This window comes from Lycium barbarum, chromosome 6 (genome assembly GCF_019175385.1).
Source record: "Lycium barbarum isolate Lr01 chromosome 6, ASM1917538v2, whole genome shotgun sequence".
In the NCBI taxonomy this organism is placed as follows: domain Eukaryota; kingdom Viridiplantae; phylum Streptophyta; class Magnoliopsida; order Solanales; family Solanaceae; genus Lycium; species Lycium barbarum.
The window spans coordinates 121107473-121125058 of record NC_083342.1 but is presented as its reverse complement, the minus strand read 5'-3'; the positions used below and the strand labels follow the sequence as shown (position 1 = coordinate 121125058).

The 17586-nt window shown below is 36.3% G+C and overlaps 1 protein-coding gene across 3 annotated transcripts; it reads left to right on the top strand.

The window, feature by feature from the left end:
• Positions 1–6535: 6535 nt before the first annotated feature.
• LOC132645993 (F-box/LRR-repeat protein 3) lies at positions 6536–14049 on the top strand. Of its 3 annotated transcripts, XM_060363299.1 has the most exons (8): positions 6536–7846; positions 8214–8339; positions 10384–10488; positions 10587–10986; positions 11346–11475; positions 11555–11849; positions 12344–12454; positions 13492–13625. In XM_060363299.1, the coding sequence occupies exons 1-7, from the start codon at positions 7217–7219 to the stop codon at positions 12422–12424; spliced, it is 1767 nt and encodes a 588-aa protein (XP_060219282.1). In that variant the 5' UTR covers positions 6536–7216; the 3' UTR covers positions 12425–12454; positions 13492–13625. The 3 variants fall into 3 exon arrangements, with proteins under 3 accessions (XP_060219282.1, XP_060219280.1, XP_060219281.1); XM_060363297.1 differs by lacking the exon at positions 12344–12454 and having other exon boundaries at positions 6537–7846; positions 13492–14049; XM_060363298.1 differs by lacking the exons at positions 10384–10488; positions 12344–12454 and having other exon boundaries at positions 6538–7846; positions 13492–14049.
• The last annotated feature ends 3537 nt before the right edge of the window (positions 14050–17586 follow it).

Genomic DNA, 17586 nt, shown 5'->3' with positions numbered 1-17586 from the left:
AAAAGGTGACCGAAAATATCTTGAGGTTCTGGGTTCGAAACCCAGCAAAGTCGAAAATAATAATAATTTCGCAAGACAACCTATGCCTATTCGGGTGAAGTTATATAGAACCTATGTGGGAGACGACAGATTTTGCCTTATAAGGCAGACTTTTAGTTATGCCTTACGGCAAAGTCTGCTGCATAAGGCAGACATTTTGCAAAAGCCTTGCCTTGTGAGATTTTTTTTTGACTGAGTGGGGTTCTAACCCAGAACCTCGGGATGTCTTCGGCCATCTTTTTAAGTGAAAGACAAAAATTAAAACCAGCAATTTGACGGACAAAAATTAAAGACCACCCCAAATGAAGGTCAATCCGCGCAAAAAATGAAATTATGCAATTTCATCGCTACTGCCAAATGGAGCTTGTTGATGGCCCATCAAGTATGCTTCTCAAGATCCAAAATGAAGGCCTATAAAACTTCAGCTGGGTGTTGAAATTTCCATTTTTCTTCCTTTTTTTTCTTTTTTCTTCTTGTTTTTGTTTTTATTTTGTTTCTATAAAAAGAGTTAGGTGCAGGAGTTCTGTCAAAGAAAAATGGGGGTGTTGCAGTGCAAGTCTTCGTAAGAACATTGTTTATGAAATGGTTGACTAGTAGTGCTCACTTTGTGTTTACTGCGATATCGTCTTCTACTACTATGGTATTCCTAGAGAGATGTGCCTCAAAGTTAGCTATTGTATGTATTTATTTATTCTAAGCATGTCTTATAATTCATTTACATGACCAAAAAGACGCCTTTTATATTGAATGGGGTTAATAAAGAAGCATCTCAATACTTAACTAATACATACAGCTAAGATTTTAGAACAGAGGGAGGGAAAAAAGTTAAAGTCCAAAAATTTGGATATAAATTTTCCAGTAAATTTCATCAGGTTGATATTGCTTTCTCTTGGGTTTTGGGGATGACCTTTTGGGACACCTAACACCTTATGTATGTGATGCTCCTTTAATTTTCTATATATTACTGTTGCTACTTATTCCTTGACTTAATGCACTTTTTAGAAGCTTTATATTGAACTTGTATTTCAAGCTCGGTTGATTAATATTCCAATAATCAAGTTTTCAATTAACCAACAAAGGAGATGACAAGTGAGGGTTGCTCGGTTGGTAAAATGCCTCCACCCATGACTGGTAAGGAAAAAAACTGACAAAGATGTTACATCAACCTGCAAACATTAGCTGATTTGGTAAAAATTACAGAATTGGGTTAATATAAAAACCTTTTTAAATGTCAACTATGTCAAATTGGCAATAATATAAGATCTCCAGCTAGTGTGAGAATAAGAATTCAGTTAGGTGATATAATATGGGCCCTAAAAAAACATTTCAAATTTGTTTCAGTTAGACTCCTGTTATCAACTGCTATGTACGTAGATCCCATTAGATTTCTTTATTTTCACGTTATAATAGGACGAAAAGTGGAGATTTGAAAAATAAATTTTACATCAAAGAGCTAAAATAGTGTATGATGCAAAGTCCTTAATCCAGATTAAAATAGATTGTCTTTGAAATTTAAGTAACCTGTTTCTCAATATGAAAATCTGTATCAAAGCAATAAATGTTTTCTAAATCACATGCTATTACTAATACTAAGAGCCTGTTTGGATTGACTTATTTTAGGTGTTTTTAAACTAAGATAACTTTTAAGCACTTTTGTAATATTAAGGTAAAATAAAAAAGTGACTTTAAGCACAGGTTTTTAAGTCAAAAGCCGCCCATCCAAACGGGCTCTATGTCATAAGATCGAACTGAGAAAATCTAAAAATGTTAACACCATATGTCTTTTGAGTAGTAAGGCGAAGGACAAAAAGGGTCAAAGTTTCTAATACATTAATCTTACGAATAATCTCCATCTCCACTTATATACTTTTTCTTACATAACTTTATCTTGTATATTATTTAATTCTCAATTTGGACTATGAAAGTGCATTGATTCCTTTACACTTTGAAAAGTCTATTTGGTTCCTTGGATATTCTATTCAACTAGTACCTCATTTTCTCTGTAAATTTAGAGTTCAGTAACATCAACATGGTCGCCTTTGAGTTGGCAGGCTATTATTGAGTAATCAAATTATTTTTCCGTTAGAGAGCGTGGTTAGTTAATTCCACAAGATTATTCCATTTCATTCCGCTAACAATAATTTAATAGGAGTACTATAGACTTCATAAACCATACGAGAAAAAAAAAGGGGTCCCACATGCCCTTATGGTGAATTCGAATAATTAACAATCAAATGTCAAAATATAAGAAAAATTAGTTGTACCGGATCTTTATATTAAATAAAAGAAAATAAGATATATATTTTTGTAAATAAATTAAATTACTTTTTTTACAGGTATTAAATACTTAATTTGATACTAATATAAGTCAGAGGCTAAATAACTTTTCTGAAACAGAAAAAATATTTTCTTTTGAGTTAAGGTAGAGAGTATTTGTTTTTGGCGTTTCCTGCGGTATTTAGTTTGAACTTTGATTATGTAACGACCCGCTTGGTCGTTATAGTCTTTTTGACACTTTTTGACCTTTCCCCAAGCTTGTTAGCTCACTTTTAACCTGAGGGGACCGTTGACACGCTTCTCGAGGTGTTTGGATTTGATTTGAGAGACTTTATGGGAAAATTGGGCTTTGAGCGAAAAAGAGTTGACTCAAAGTTGACTTTTGGGTAAATGGACCTTTTTCGGAAATCCGTCGATTCCAGGAGGTCCGGATGGTCTTTTAGAACTTGTTTGTATATTTGGTTCGGTTCCCAATGCACTCGGGTGCATTTCGGGACTTGGGTTGGGAAGTTGAATTTGAGGTATCGGGGGTTGACTTGGTCAATGAGACCTCCGTTGGGAATTCTGAGGCCACGAGTGTGTTCGTAGCGTGTTTTTATGTATGTCAGCATATTTGGTATGTGAGCAGATGGCCTCGGGAGATAGTCAGAAATTCGGGTTGAGAATGTGAAATCTTGGGATTTTCTGGTGTCAAGTGCCCGCTTTGGCGGCACCAACACAGCGACAGCAGTATCGCTATACCGTTGACCGCCGAAGCGGTGCCTCTGAAGCGGTCTACTGGTCGCGATTAACTTCATTAAATGAAGTGTTAAAAGCCTTAAGTCCCTCATTTATTACTATTTCGAAATCTGAGTTATTGGGAGCCTTTCAAGGTGATTTTTGGGTGAAAATCTTGGTAGTAAGTCCTTCTATCTTCCTTCCTATTCCATGATTTCATTATCATCTTAGGATTCCATTATCATGCTAGTTCACTAAGAATTCTAGAATTAAAAGAGGGTTCAATGAGTTCTTCTTCTAGGCTTTGTAATATTGATTTATTGGGTGAGTTAGCTTCTTTAAGCATGAAATTGATGATTAGAATCCTTTATTTCATAATTTCTTCCTAATTAGTGGATAATTTATGGAATTGAAAGTTAGGGTTTATATCCAAATTTGGGCATTTTACCTAGAATCAGAATTTAAGTAAATTCTTGGTTATTCTAGCTTGATATTGATGGGAATTAATCACCTAGAGTTTTAATTCATGTTGGAAACTTTAGATTCTTAATTCCACCCTTATAGTTCATAAAATCCATTCCATAGGTTGGGGATTTGGGTCTTGAATAGAAGTAAGGTTTGATCGATGTTCTTCTTGATTCTAATTTTTTGACTCGAATGTGCTTAGACTTTCTTTATCTCGAGACTCAAAGGAAAGGAAAGATTATGGTGTGATTGTGGAGACCTTGTTGTTCGACCTTCTAAGTAGGTTATAGTATACCCTATTGTGAGACTTCGTTTAGCGAAGCATATATTTAGACGATATTGTCGGAAAATGCATGTAAACCTTCAGGTATGAAGTTGGGTTGGATATTGTCTTAGGTCGGGCCCTGTTGTGTGATTTTGGGGTTAGCCAATCCATTGTGTTGTGACTTATCTTATTCTATTATTGTTGGCTCGATGCCACTTGGAGATAGTAGATATTAGAGACTATTGATGTATCTTGATTATGATATTATAGTATCTTACTTGTTGTCATTGGAGACGAGGATAGTGATTCTATTATGGCTTATTGTGTAGCCTTTTCATGATATTGTTGGTGTGCCCATGCGTGGTACTTTTGATATTGATTTGATTATTGACATTGAACTCATACATTGTACGCATTCTCATCTTCATGATATACTCAATACATTGAGGATACTTAAGGAAACGCTGTTATGAGCTGGGCTCAGTTGGATGAGAGTGACGTGAGGACCGATGTTCGATGTTTATCCCGAAATCGAGGATAAGTGCTGGTAGCGATTGCCGAGGTTGTTGCCGAAATCGTGAGGTACATGGACTCGCAGGTCCCTCATGGGTTGTGCTGCCGAGATGTGATGTTTCATCATCGGAGTACATGTGTACGGTGCATATGCATTGCATTCACACTTCATATATTATTGCATTACATTGTACTATGGCTTCTATTGTGATATTCTTATGATGTACTTGTGATATACTGATTCGGATTGAATATATTGAGACTTGACACATTTGGGCTTAGATGCTATAACATAGGTGATGACGTGTACGTGGTTACTGGCTCGTGATCGACTTATACCTTGTTGATTTACCTGTTTATCTTACTTTATTGCTTAGACATATGTTAGGTAATCTTAGTCGGCCTATGATACTTACTAGTACTTGTTGTTTGTACTGACCTACACTTGCTGCATTCTTTTATGAATGCAGAGTTTCAGATGGGTTCGACCTCTTCTCTTCGTGGCTGATAGTAGTTCGAGGATTGCTATTTAGAGTCTTACAGGGTGAGCACGAGGACGTTCGCCGCCTTGAAGATTCTTCTTTTATTTATGTCTTACTTGATATTCTGAGACATATTGAGACTATTGATGTATTATTATTACTTCTAGACTTGTAGATTCTAGTTAGATGCTCTTGTATGACCAGACCAGATACTGGGGTGGTTTGATGTATCTCCGTATTATTTATCCATTATTATGTCAGACTTACGTATTTCTATCTCTTCCGCTCATATACTTATTTATTCATGCTTTTAAAATTGTTGGGATAAGGGTTTGCTTACCGAAGTGGGAAAGGTAGGTGTCCGCGCGACTTAGTGAAATTGGGTCGTGACAGATTAATTTAAATTTATGTTAAATAATACATAAACAGGCCCTCAAACTTGGCCTCGGCAAGTATGCCCTCTTACTTTGGGTGTGTATAAGTTGGCACCTCAACTTGTCTCCACTTTATCAGTTGAACACCCAACTTATAAAATGATCATCTAGATACATCCAAAATTTATGTTTTATGTCAGCATTTGTGTTTACGTGTTTAACTTTTTATAAATTGGGGTGCCTATTTATACACACCAAAAGTTGAAGGGTATACTTATGAGCGATACCAAATTTAAAGACCTGTTTATATATTGTCATTGCTTATCAAGAGGTAAAACTTCCAAATCAAAAGCAATTCAATTTTCAGGGTTCTGACCAGAGAAGGGTGACGACTTACAAGGTGCATTTACAGTAACAGATAGGTACGGTCATTGCACGTTTCAATCTTTATTGTCCTCAAGTGACCACTTCGACGAATTTACGTTGTTGTAGGGACCCACCACGAGAGTATTAAGCGGTATTTTCAAAACGTCCCTAATCTGTGTGCCACTGTTTGTTTATAGTTGAGATTAAGTACTATTCAAAGGATCAGATGCCTTTCACTTTATGTCCCCTCTCTTTAACACCGCCCTCCCTAATTCTGATTAATTAGTTTAACACTTCCCCTTCTGTTCTTTCTTCTGCTCTTGTATTTTGGTTATTTTGTGGGGGTAGGGAGAGGCCAAGAGAGAGAAACAAAGTTGGTGAAATCGAACTTTGCACTTGTCAAATATAGAGTTTTGATCTAATATTAACATAATGTGGTGTTCTAATTAGAGGAGCATCTAGAGTTCACTATATTTTTAAAGTTATAAATTTATATTTACTAGTTATTGCCATTTAATTGAATTTTTATATATAAATTGATGCCATGTGATGGAAATATTAAATTCAGATGAATACTGAATTCACCCCTAATTATATTCTACCAAATTAATTAACAAAATTAAATTATTATGTATTACTGTAACATGAAATATTATTGATATTATGTTGCTTAGCTCTTCTATACGACAACTTTAAATAATTGACGCTCATAAAGAAAGTGTAGTCGTTCGACCTATTTAAACTTGAATGAATCATAAATTCATAGCTCAATTCATCTGGTCCCAAATGATTTTTGAATAAATTAACATTGATCATATTTTATCTCACCTAAACTTGGCCTACCTCCTTTTTTGATACTACAATTTGTTACTATCTTAAGAAACTTTAAAATTTTATGAAGTGACATTCTTTTTTTAACGCCCATGTCGCAACACTCATTTATTTTTGTGAAATAGAAAATTTCAAATGGGTAGAAGAATGGTGTCACGTGACATGCCTAAATTTAGGCCATGCCAAACAAAACAACATGGCACCCACTGCAGTTGACAGATCACTTATCAGTCAAATGCATCTACATCGCCACTGCACTTATCTCTCAAAATCAAGAAACCTTCGTTTCTCTCTCACATATTTGTCTTCTTTTGCCTATGACACAGTTGTCATAGAACCTGAAAAACATCGCCAGTGAATTAGGCCTTTAGCATGAAAATCTCCGTCTACAATACCCGTTTTATCCTTTCTCCTACTCTTTCTTTTCCCACCCTTCAGCTCCTTCTCAACGTTCGCCTCCTCTTCCTTTTTGTCCCGACATAATACACCCACACTTTCCTTTTCTTGGCATTTTCCTATAGCTTTCATAGGAAGCAAAAGATCCACACAGAAAATATTGACTAGTTCAGTGTTTGCTAAGATCTTTTTTACAGAGTATTTGTTATGTCCCTCATCGGTACTACTATGTGTTGATGTGTAGTTTAAATAGCCTTGGGCTGTTGGACTAGCTAACTTTTGGGGCGTGGTTCTTGTTACATTTGTAGCTAGCTTTTGGGGCGTGGCTATTGTTACAATATTCTCTAGATTTGTATTTCAGCTTATCGAATGTTTGAATTGAATAGAATGAAACGGGTTCAAATGGTCTGAAAATAAGGGTACTCCAGTTAAAATTTATTCAATTGACTTGGGATTAGGAGTAGTTGTTGTTGTTGTTTCCTTTAGTTTTCATGGATTGTGCTCCATTACTTTCCCTCCTTAACGATGATCTTCTAATCCGAATACTCTCCTTCATTACCCATGATTCGGACCGCAAATCTTTCCGTTTAGTTTGTAGAACATTCCTCAAAGTTGACTCATTCCACCGTACCCATATCCGGATCCTCCGACCCGAATTCATCACTACCCTTTTCTCCAAATTCCCACGTATCAACTCCCTTGATCTCTCCATCTGCCCACAAATCAATGACGGGGCAGTTTCCATGCTGATGGGTCACGGGTCGACCCATTGGAGTATCCGGTTAAGGAAACTGGTACTGAGTCGGAGCACCGGGTTGAAGTCAACCGGGTTGGAAATGCTTATGAAGTCATGTCCTGTTTTGGAGTCTGTTGACGTGTCTTACTGCTGGGATTTTGGTGACAAGGAAGCTGCTGCTTTGTCTTTTGGTGGGTCTTTAAGGGAGGTAAAGATGGATAGGTGTTTGGGTGTTAGTGATGTTGGTTTGGCTAAAATAGCAATTGGGTGTCAATGCTTAGAGAAACTTAGCTTGAAATGGTGCAGTGAAATAACTGATCTTGGGGTTGATCTTTTGACCAAGAAATGTACTGAACTGAAACACCTTGACATTTCATACTTAAAGGTTTGTTATCCTTTTCTTTGGATTTCTGTTTCAATTTGCTTGTCTTAGTTTGACCGGGCGCCGAGGGTAAAAAAATAAGGAAAGACTATTAAATCTTGTGATTTTAAATTAAACAGATGTGTAATGTACCAAAATGTCATTTGAATCTTGTGGTCTTAAATATGTCAGCTAGGACGTTGAGAGTCATGAATTACTAAATATAGAAAGTGACAGTCATGAATTACTAAATATAGAAAGTGACATTCTTTTTGATACAGACTAAAAATGAAAATGAAAGTAAAACAAACAAATTGAAATGAAGAGAGCATCAAATAAGGTATATGTCTTTACTTGGGTTTGTAAAAATGTGGGTTTGGTTTTATTTCAGGTTACTAGTGGATCGTTGCGTTCTATTAGCAGTTTGGAGAAGTTGGAGTTTTTGGCTATGGTGGGATGCAGCACTGTGGACAATGAAGGACTGCATTATCTTGGAAAAGGGTGTCCTTCGCTTCAGGTGATTCACACGTTTGAACAAACTATTGTGATGAGTTGTAGAAATATATGAGATCTTAGAGCATGAAAAGCCGCATATAAGCTGAAAACAGCTTATAAGCCAAAAACAAATAAGTTGGGGTAGGTCAACTTATTTTTTTTGGCTTATAAGCTGTTTTCAGCTTATAAGCTGCTTTAGATAAGCTAAGCCAAACGGGCCCAATTAATTTTTTAAGCTTATTTTAAGCACAAAATAACTTTAAGCTGATCAACCAAACACTTAAAAAAGCTGAAAACGGCTTATAAGCAACTTATAAGTCAATCCAAACGGGCTCTTAGCTGTTTTTGGAGTTTTCTTCTCCTCTCTTAAGCTGACCTTTACTGCTAGTGGGCTTTTGCCGATTTTAAGCTTGAAAATAAAGCTTGTATGCAAATTGCTTCATAAATAGACATAAGTAATCTCTTGTGATGAAGAATAAGCACATGTAATCTAATTTGGTTATAGCTTGTTGAGTCATAAATATTAACTCCCTCACATCCAATTTATATGACATAGTTTGACTCGGGATGGAGTTTAAGAAAAAAAGAAAGAATTTTGAAACTTGTGGTCTTAATCATGCCATACCATTTCTGTGGCTATAATACTTTTGAAACTTGTGATCTTAAACATCCCATAACATGTGTGTGGCTATAAAAGAACATATGTGTGTCTATAAAAGCTTCTTATTGAGTATAAAACGAGAAGTATAAAGTTCAATTGTATCAAGATATCAAAAAGGACTAATAAGGAAATAGTGTCACATTCATGGAAACATAGGGAGTAGTTCGTTCAGTGTCATGGATGGAAATTGATGCAGTTCTCCTGCATATGACATTTTCCTGATGGACAGATTATGCAGTGAGCACATGAATCTGGAACACAGGAAATGCTTACTGGAAATTATGGCAGATGAGCTTTCCTGGTATTCTGACTGTAGGCGAATAAAGGCATCACTTGATGCTGCATAATTTAGTCCTGGTCCCGCTTTATCTATCTATCTATCTATTTGTAACTTTTTTTGATATCCGTGGTGTCCGGGCCAGCTTACACGCACCTTGACTAATTCCAAGGGATCAGAGGCGTACCCTATAAGGTTGGGGTTCAACTGAACCCCAAACTTTGGACGCGGAGCCTAAATTTATGTGTAAAAAATTATTAAAATTGCAATAAATAGTAGATATGAACCCCTAACTTTAAAAATATAATGGGTTCAATGCTAAAAATCTATAGATTGAACCCATAAAATTTAAATCCTGGATCCGCCTCTGCAAGGGATACCTGCCACTTGCCATCAGAAACAGATAACAGGTCTACCGAGGATAAGAGGATAAGACAGATGGGAAGAAACCACTTAGTGTTTTTTGTCTCAGTTGGGATTTGGACCGGAGACCTCGTGGATCTCAACCCACTTCGTTGACCACTAAGCCACACCTTTGGGTGCTATCTATTTGTATTTTTATGAAACACACTTTCAGTTTTTTCTGGTGGTCTTTACGCATTCCATCTGCATTCATATTTCTTCTTTCTTCAAGTTATATATATATATATATATATATATATATATATATATATATATATATATATATAGGGACCCGCAAGGGTGGCTTAGTTGATTGAGCATAGGGCTTTCATAATGGAGGTTTCAGGTTCGAAACTCCCTGTCTCCTCCAGCAGGGTATTTGCCTTTTGGGTCGAGCTCGTCGCACGGGGCTTGCCTAGTGCGGGATATCTCTTCTGTGTGGTTTGCGAGCTAGTGCACAGGAGCTGAGTTTACCCTGTGCGCACCCGAAGGGTAGTGGCTGCGGGTTCCGTGTCATAAAAAAAATGTTATATATATATATATATATATGTAGGCAAAACCACTTTTCTGTCTATGAATATATGAAATTAGTATTCAAAAGCTCTAAGTTTAGCCTATGTTGTGGCTAATTTACCTCTAAGAAGTACTGGTCGTGAAGTTTTCTTCAGGTTAGTGAACTTACATAAGTTAGTTGCCATAACTATTCATAAACTTGTCTGATCACAGGCTCTGGATGTATCAAGGTGTGACAGACTAAGCTCATCTGCCTTAGCTTTCTTGATTAATGGACACCCCTTGATGCTACAAATCTACGCTAGTTACTATTTCCATGTGAGTAAATTCGTCGTTAGAACCTACATTTTAAATTATTCCTTGTGGAGTTTTTGATGTTGGTTCTGCAATTTAGATTGAGAATCTTGATGCCCCAGGAGTATCCTACTAAAATCATCCAAGGGCTGAAGGACCTAAAGAATCTGAAAACGCTCGTACTTGATGGAGCACTAGTTTCTGAATCATTCTTCAAGATCATTAATTTCAATTGCAAGTATTTGGTTGAAATTGGGCTAGGCAAATGCAAAGGAGTGACTGACAAGGGAATTTTCCAGTTGGTATCAGGGGGTCTTAATTTGAATGTCTTGAATCTCACATGCTGCAGCGATCTTACAGATATTGCAATATCAGCTATAACAGATTCTTGCCAGAGTCTTTTGTGCCTCAAGTTGGAGTGCTGCAACTTACTCACTGAGAAGAGCCTATATCGCCTCGGATTACACTGTTCCTTACTTGAGGAGATTGATCTTACTGATTGTTTTGGAGTCAATGACACTGGTGAGACTCAAACCATCCTTCATTTTGTTTTTATTAACAAATGTATTCTGCAACCATTCCAAGCATGCATGTGTATCTTCATAAAATGTCACGTTCTTTTTCCATTTTTATATTCTTCAGTTATTAGCTTTGGTTGGCTTCCCATTCCTTAAGGGCAAGACATCTGATTTTCTTCTTTAAATGACATGTTGAAGATTCGTACATTCATGTCCCAAAGTTCCTTGTGTAAAGTCTTCAATGATACGGTTACTCCAAAACTTGTGAAGTTAATGACTTACCTTTAAATTAAGCATATCTAGCTAGGAATTCAGCTATGCTTTAGAGGTGTGCTTATATGTGCTGCATCTCATCTCTTGCAGGACTTTCTTACCTGTCTAAATGTACAAAGCTTGTATGTCTAAAGTTGGGATTATGTATTAATATTACCGACAAGGGCCTGTACGCTATTGCTAGAAATTGCAGGGAGATTCGTGAACTGGATCTATACCGGTAAAATGATTGCTTCCATCTAACTTATCCCGTGAATTTGAGATGTCTTCTTATATTATATCTTGAATACGATTTGCAGGTGCAAAGGAATTGGTGATGACGGACTCTATGCTTTATCAAGTGGTTGCAAAAGGATGCAAAAGTTAAACTTGTCTTATTGCAGTGAGGTCACTGATAAAGGGATTGAATGTCTCGGCCATCTACCAGAGCTCTATAACCTCGAGATGCGAAGTCTGTTGAATGTCACAGGCACTGGTTTAACAGCTCTTGCTACTAGATGCTGTGGACTTGCTGAGTTGGATGTGAAAGACTGTGCTAACATTGATGATTCGGGTTTCATGGCGCTTGCTTATTACTCTAGGAATTTACAACAGGTATGATTGCTCAATCTTGAACTACTCCCTCTACTTCTTGTAATTGATGACGCCGTCAAATCTATTTATCATGTGCTTTCTGCATTACCAGTAGATTAGTAATGGTTATATGATAAGAACAATACACCTTTTGTCACCCTTTTGTCACTCTTTGTCATTCTCTCTAAATCTTGAGAACATTAATAGAGTTGTAATCCTGTTTTGATAATCTGTTCAATACAACATAGCTCTCTTGGTCAACAATTACATTTATGTAGGTGTTAGGAATATATTTGAGGTTATTGACTTAAGATATGTCGTACTATAAAAAAAGCATTCAGATATGTCATGTCACTTAATATTCTTACCAACAACAGCGTCAGTGATGTATGAACAGGTACTGATCACACATGAATTTTCCAGTTTGTTTTTTCTGAACACTCATGAGCTGTCAAATCGAGACCATCTGAGGATCAACTGAACCTGATTGTTTCTTTTTCCAATTTCAATTAAAGGACAAAAGGAATCACATGGAAAGAAGTTGTCTCAAAAGACGTACAATGTTTCGGAACCAATGCAGACTTAGCTTAAGATAGTGCAAAATGGAACAAAGAGATCCATAATAGGTGATATTTACTAGTTGGGAATAGGTTTTACCAATTTAGTATTTTTTTGGTACGTTGGTTTTCAACTTATTGCTTTTCTAGGAGTATTTTGGCCATATCGTAAATATATATGTCTGCAAAAATATAGAGAGCTTGTAATATTATTATTATTATTATTATTATTATTATTATTATTATTATTATATTTAACTCATTTTCCATTTTTTTTTTATTTGGTATGATGATGGCATGAGTTGAGCTTAAATGGAGAAGCACGGTCAGTGAGGATTCATACAACCAACCCCATCTTGTTTGGGAATTGGAGCATAGTTGTTGTTGTTGTTGTTGTATCTAAATGACAAGTTTAATTGGAGCATAGTTTTAACATCATTCTCGTTTGCATCTGTATGATTGTTAATGCACTTTTCAACCAGGTTATCAGTTAGAATCAAGTCATTATTTCTTGCACAAAGCTGTGGCATAATTATTTATTTAAAAATCGATGCCATAACTCGACGACTTGAAAGTTAGAACATGCTTGGCTGAATTTTATCTTCTTTATCTGTCCAAGAATCAGATGTACTTGACAGTGCATTTGTTTAGTAAGGGTCTTAAACTGAAATGAGCATTCATCAGGTTTAAACATTGCCCTTGCTATTGTTCTATGTTTATATGGTTTAATGAACAATCTCTTATGTTTGTTTAAGTTGGAAAGTTGACTGAGTTCGAAATGAAGATCATAATCATTAAGTTTCAGTAATGCAGACCTTTTCATGCTGCGCTAATTTCTACTAGCCGGAATTGAGTCAGTTTGTGCAAAGAATACGGTTAAATTCCATGTGTGTGTATGCATGTATCTGTCTTTGGCACCCTTGATGCTTGTCTGTGCATTCAGACTTGGTTATATGGGTGCTGTAGTATAAGCAACACATGTAGATGTTATTAAATTTCATAGGAGATCCTTGTATACTGTAAACTTGCTATTGAATTGTTTCCGTTATAGCAAATTTTGTCAGTTGAATTTGTCTATAAGTGCTGAAATAAATCTTTGATGGCAGATTAATCTGAGTCATTGTGCAATCTCGGATGTGGGCCTGTGCATGGTGATGGGGAACTTGACATGCTTGCAGGATGCCAAGCTCGTAAACCTTTACAACGTGTCAACTAATGGCTTTGAGGTTGCTCTTCGGGCTTGCTGTGTTCGATTGAAAAAAGTTAAGTTGGTCGCCTCCCTGAGACTACACCTTACACCGGATATATTTAAGACATTGAGGGCAAAAGGTTGCAGGATTAGGTGGGATTAAGGTCCAACATCCCAGCAGTATATGATAATGTGTGTTACCATGCATTTGAGTTGGTGAACCTAAAATTTCTGCTTACTCCTAAAATTTCTCCCATTTCATCAGTAAGCAGAAATTTTCTATCATGTTGTTTTTAAGTCCACCTAAGAGATTTTGCGCGGTCTTCGACTCTTCACTTGTGTGGACACGTTGTATAAACTTATATCTACCTTGCATTCTGGAGATTAACTGTGAATGTTTAAACATCATATTAGTGGATTTCTAAAGTTAGTGGCGGAGAAATCTTCTTATTAACCCTTTTGCCGTTTTGCGCTTGCTTGTTGTCTGGTTCATGTGGCCATTTTAATTGTGAACAAGAAAAATAATCTATCTATATCTGTATCAATCTTCTATACTATAGTAAAAGCATGAACTTCAAAACTTAAAAGTTAAATTACGTAATTGCCCTTCTAAATAATTTAAATAACTTGTAAGAAAACCTAATGTCTACGAACCAATACACGGCTTCATACAATTCCTTAACTGTCACAAATATTAACTTCAAACAGTATGGTAACAGCAACACAAAATTTATCTCTATGATGGCTTTTCGATGCATTTTCACCAAATTTCCCCTTCATTTAGTTTTGCATATTTACTTTTTGTTCAATGATTCAGTTGATTCCTTTGTTTTCTTGAATGACAATTTTCAGTTTTTTTTAAATGACAATTTAGGGTAGATGATGATGACACAGAGTCATCTGAAAAATCGATGTTGTCGGCAGAGAATTCAATTAAGTTATGTTCCACTTAATCGTCGTAATTCAGTGTGATCGATGAAAAGGTTTACAATGTGCCTGAAATATTCTGTCATCGATCTTACCTGTCACAAAAGGCAAGCATTTTAAGTACTCTATATTTTTCACTTTCTTGAGAAGTTTGCTGCTTTTTCTACTACTCGTGTAATTTGATCGTACATTGTGCAAGTCGCTCAGTTTCCTTTTCATTGTCTAATTTTAGGAGTATCGTTCTTTATAGTAGATAAGCCTAGGAGTTTCTTTTTCTTTAAGAAACATAATCAAGGTTCTAAAACAAGATGTCTTGATGCAGATTTTTATCTAAGTATCTATTCTTTTCTAGCATCTTTTTCTACTACTCGTGTAATTTGATCGTACATTGTGCAAGTCGCTCAGTTTCCTTTTCATTGTCTAATTTTAGGAGTATCGTTCTTTATAGTAGATAAGCCTAGGAGTTTCTTTTTCCTTAAGAAACATAATCAAGGTTCTAAAACAAGATGTCTTGATGCAGATTTTTATCTAAGTATCTATTCTTTTCTAGCATCTTTTTCTTTACCATATTTGTTGTTGAATTCTCTTTAATCAGTTTGATATCTAATAGAATCTTAACATACAGAAGAGACCAACAATAAAAGGTTTTACCACAAATTTCTTCATTCTTTCGAGCAAATATGCTCATCTTCGTATAAAGAGTTAAATAGTAAATGTAATTAGGTAAGACTTGGACATTTATTGCTTTAATTTACTGTCCCAATGTTTATTGTTGCTTGTTCAAGTCTGTTTACCGTTATTCTATCTGGAAGGATCTATGTCCATCCCCAACTTCCTTTCAATCCACATCGGAAAATTGAGGCTTTCTCTATTGGTAGTCATCAAAGGATGAATGGGCATACGCTAGTTCGATAAGCCAAGAAAAAACAACCACCGCTTGGTTTTGACACTCAAGCTGTTTACCGCTATTCATAATTATAATTTGTTAATTGTTTATTGATGAAAGTTTTAGGTAGGCCGATGCTTTTGAACAGACAAGCCAGATTTTTTAATTTTATCAGGACATTTATTCCTAATTCTAATGAGTCTCTTACCAAAATCTAATGTGGTTGGGTTCATTCATAGTGCTGTTACAAAATTTTAAGAGGCCACAATTAATTTCTTTATGTTTACAACAGTAATAGATAAAATATAGAGTCAAATAATCTCCAAGGTTTGATTGAATCAACCATAATATGTTTTTTCACATGACCAATTTTATGTTACGTCGACAACAACAGTTCTGGTTGTGACAGAGTAACCGAAACCAATAGAAGGAACATACATTAGGAATATCCTCTATAAGGAAGTAGGTGTAATACGCTTCATTTCATGTTTGTACCTTATAAAATTAAAAATAAGTAAAAAAGACACATGTATCTAGGCTTTGATTGTTTGTTCAAATGATATCTAATTATCTTTACCACAAGTCACTGTTGAGAATTTAATTACATATTAAAACAACTTAAGCTTTTAGATGATATGATCATACACTTCAATATGGTATTAGAGCAGCGGAGGTCCTGGGATGAAATCTCACCGTCACCCACTATAAAAAAAAAAAAAAAAAGTGCTTGGCCCATGAAAAAAATCGGGCACACGTGAGGGGGCATGTTAAGAATATAGTTAAATATTCAAAATGTGGTCTCTCTAACAATTTAAGCTTTTAATTGTCAGACACTTCAGTAGTCACCATACAACGATCCACATTAACCATTCACAGAAATTCGTACTTATTATTTCATATATTAATATTTATTTAAGATTTTATTTAGTAATATTAATGGTAACTTATAAGATCATGCACAACATGACTCGAAATACACGTGTTGCTAAAGTTAAATTACTAAAATGCTCTTTTTAAAAACCTAACTACTCTACTTATTAAAAAAAAGGTTTGAAACCAGCTTGGATACAAACAGAGTACCTTTTCAGCGAAGTTGTCTGGGTGTGGTCCTTCAAAAAAATTCTATTTAAACTGCCGAAAACAGGAAGATTATGTTCTATGTTTGCAACTTTGAGGCTTTTCTTTCGAATTTTATCCCTATAGAATCGGCTGAAATCATGGAATATTTTGGTGATGAAAGTGATTTGAACGTTGTTGAAGACATATATCTCCACCACTTTTCATTGAACCTGGGTCAGTCAATAATGTTCAAGCTTTTCAAGAAAATGTCAGAGAGAGAGAGAGAAATGAACCCGATGAACCATAAGCCATTGAGAAATGGCTTTAAATGGAAGAAACGTCAAATTTGAATTTGTTGAATACATCGTCCTGAGGCACTTTTCATACAAAATCTGAGTGGAACACCTTAAGTTGAGGCCTTGAAAGATATGAAATTTGATAAAATTTTCATGAAATTAAGAATTAAATGGATGCAATTGATAGGGAAGGATTATTCAATTGTCATCAAAGAATCAAGAAGTTCTTTTCTTATCGAAAGTATCATGCGTAATGTCACGGGCCGCCTCCTTCATAGTGTCAGCGGTACACTAATGGCCCGTGCGGCGCCCGTAGTCCAGGCGGACTACGAGCCAGCCTGATGATAGTCCCAGGACCCATGGCACGATCTTGTGTCCATGGCTTTGGAGGCTTAGCTTCAGCGGTGCCGCTGGGTCGATGTCAAGGCCTTGGCCTTGCCTTGCTAGTATGCCCCTGTGGCATGTTTCATATGTTGGGTCTTTGCCTGCACTCACACCTGGGGTTGGCTACGGACATGACAGTCCCTCTCCTGGTGCTGAGCGACGCTGGTGCGCGCACAGTCCAATCCTCAGGCTTGACACCGGTCTGGTGCCTGTGCACCTGAGCGGTGCGACACCTGAGTAGGGCAACTTTTGAATCCTTGGCCTGTGTCATGTGTGTCCTTTGTAGTATGCCTATGATGAGGCTTTGCTAAATGTGACCCTCGCGACATACTTCCATCTTGCATGGTGCAGCGTCGCCCCACGACTGCACGTCTAGGCCAACGGACCCTTGCTCGCTAGGCTGAACCTGGGCCAAGCTCACAAGTCAACACACGAGGCTCTTAGGAGAGGTACCTCGAGT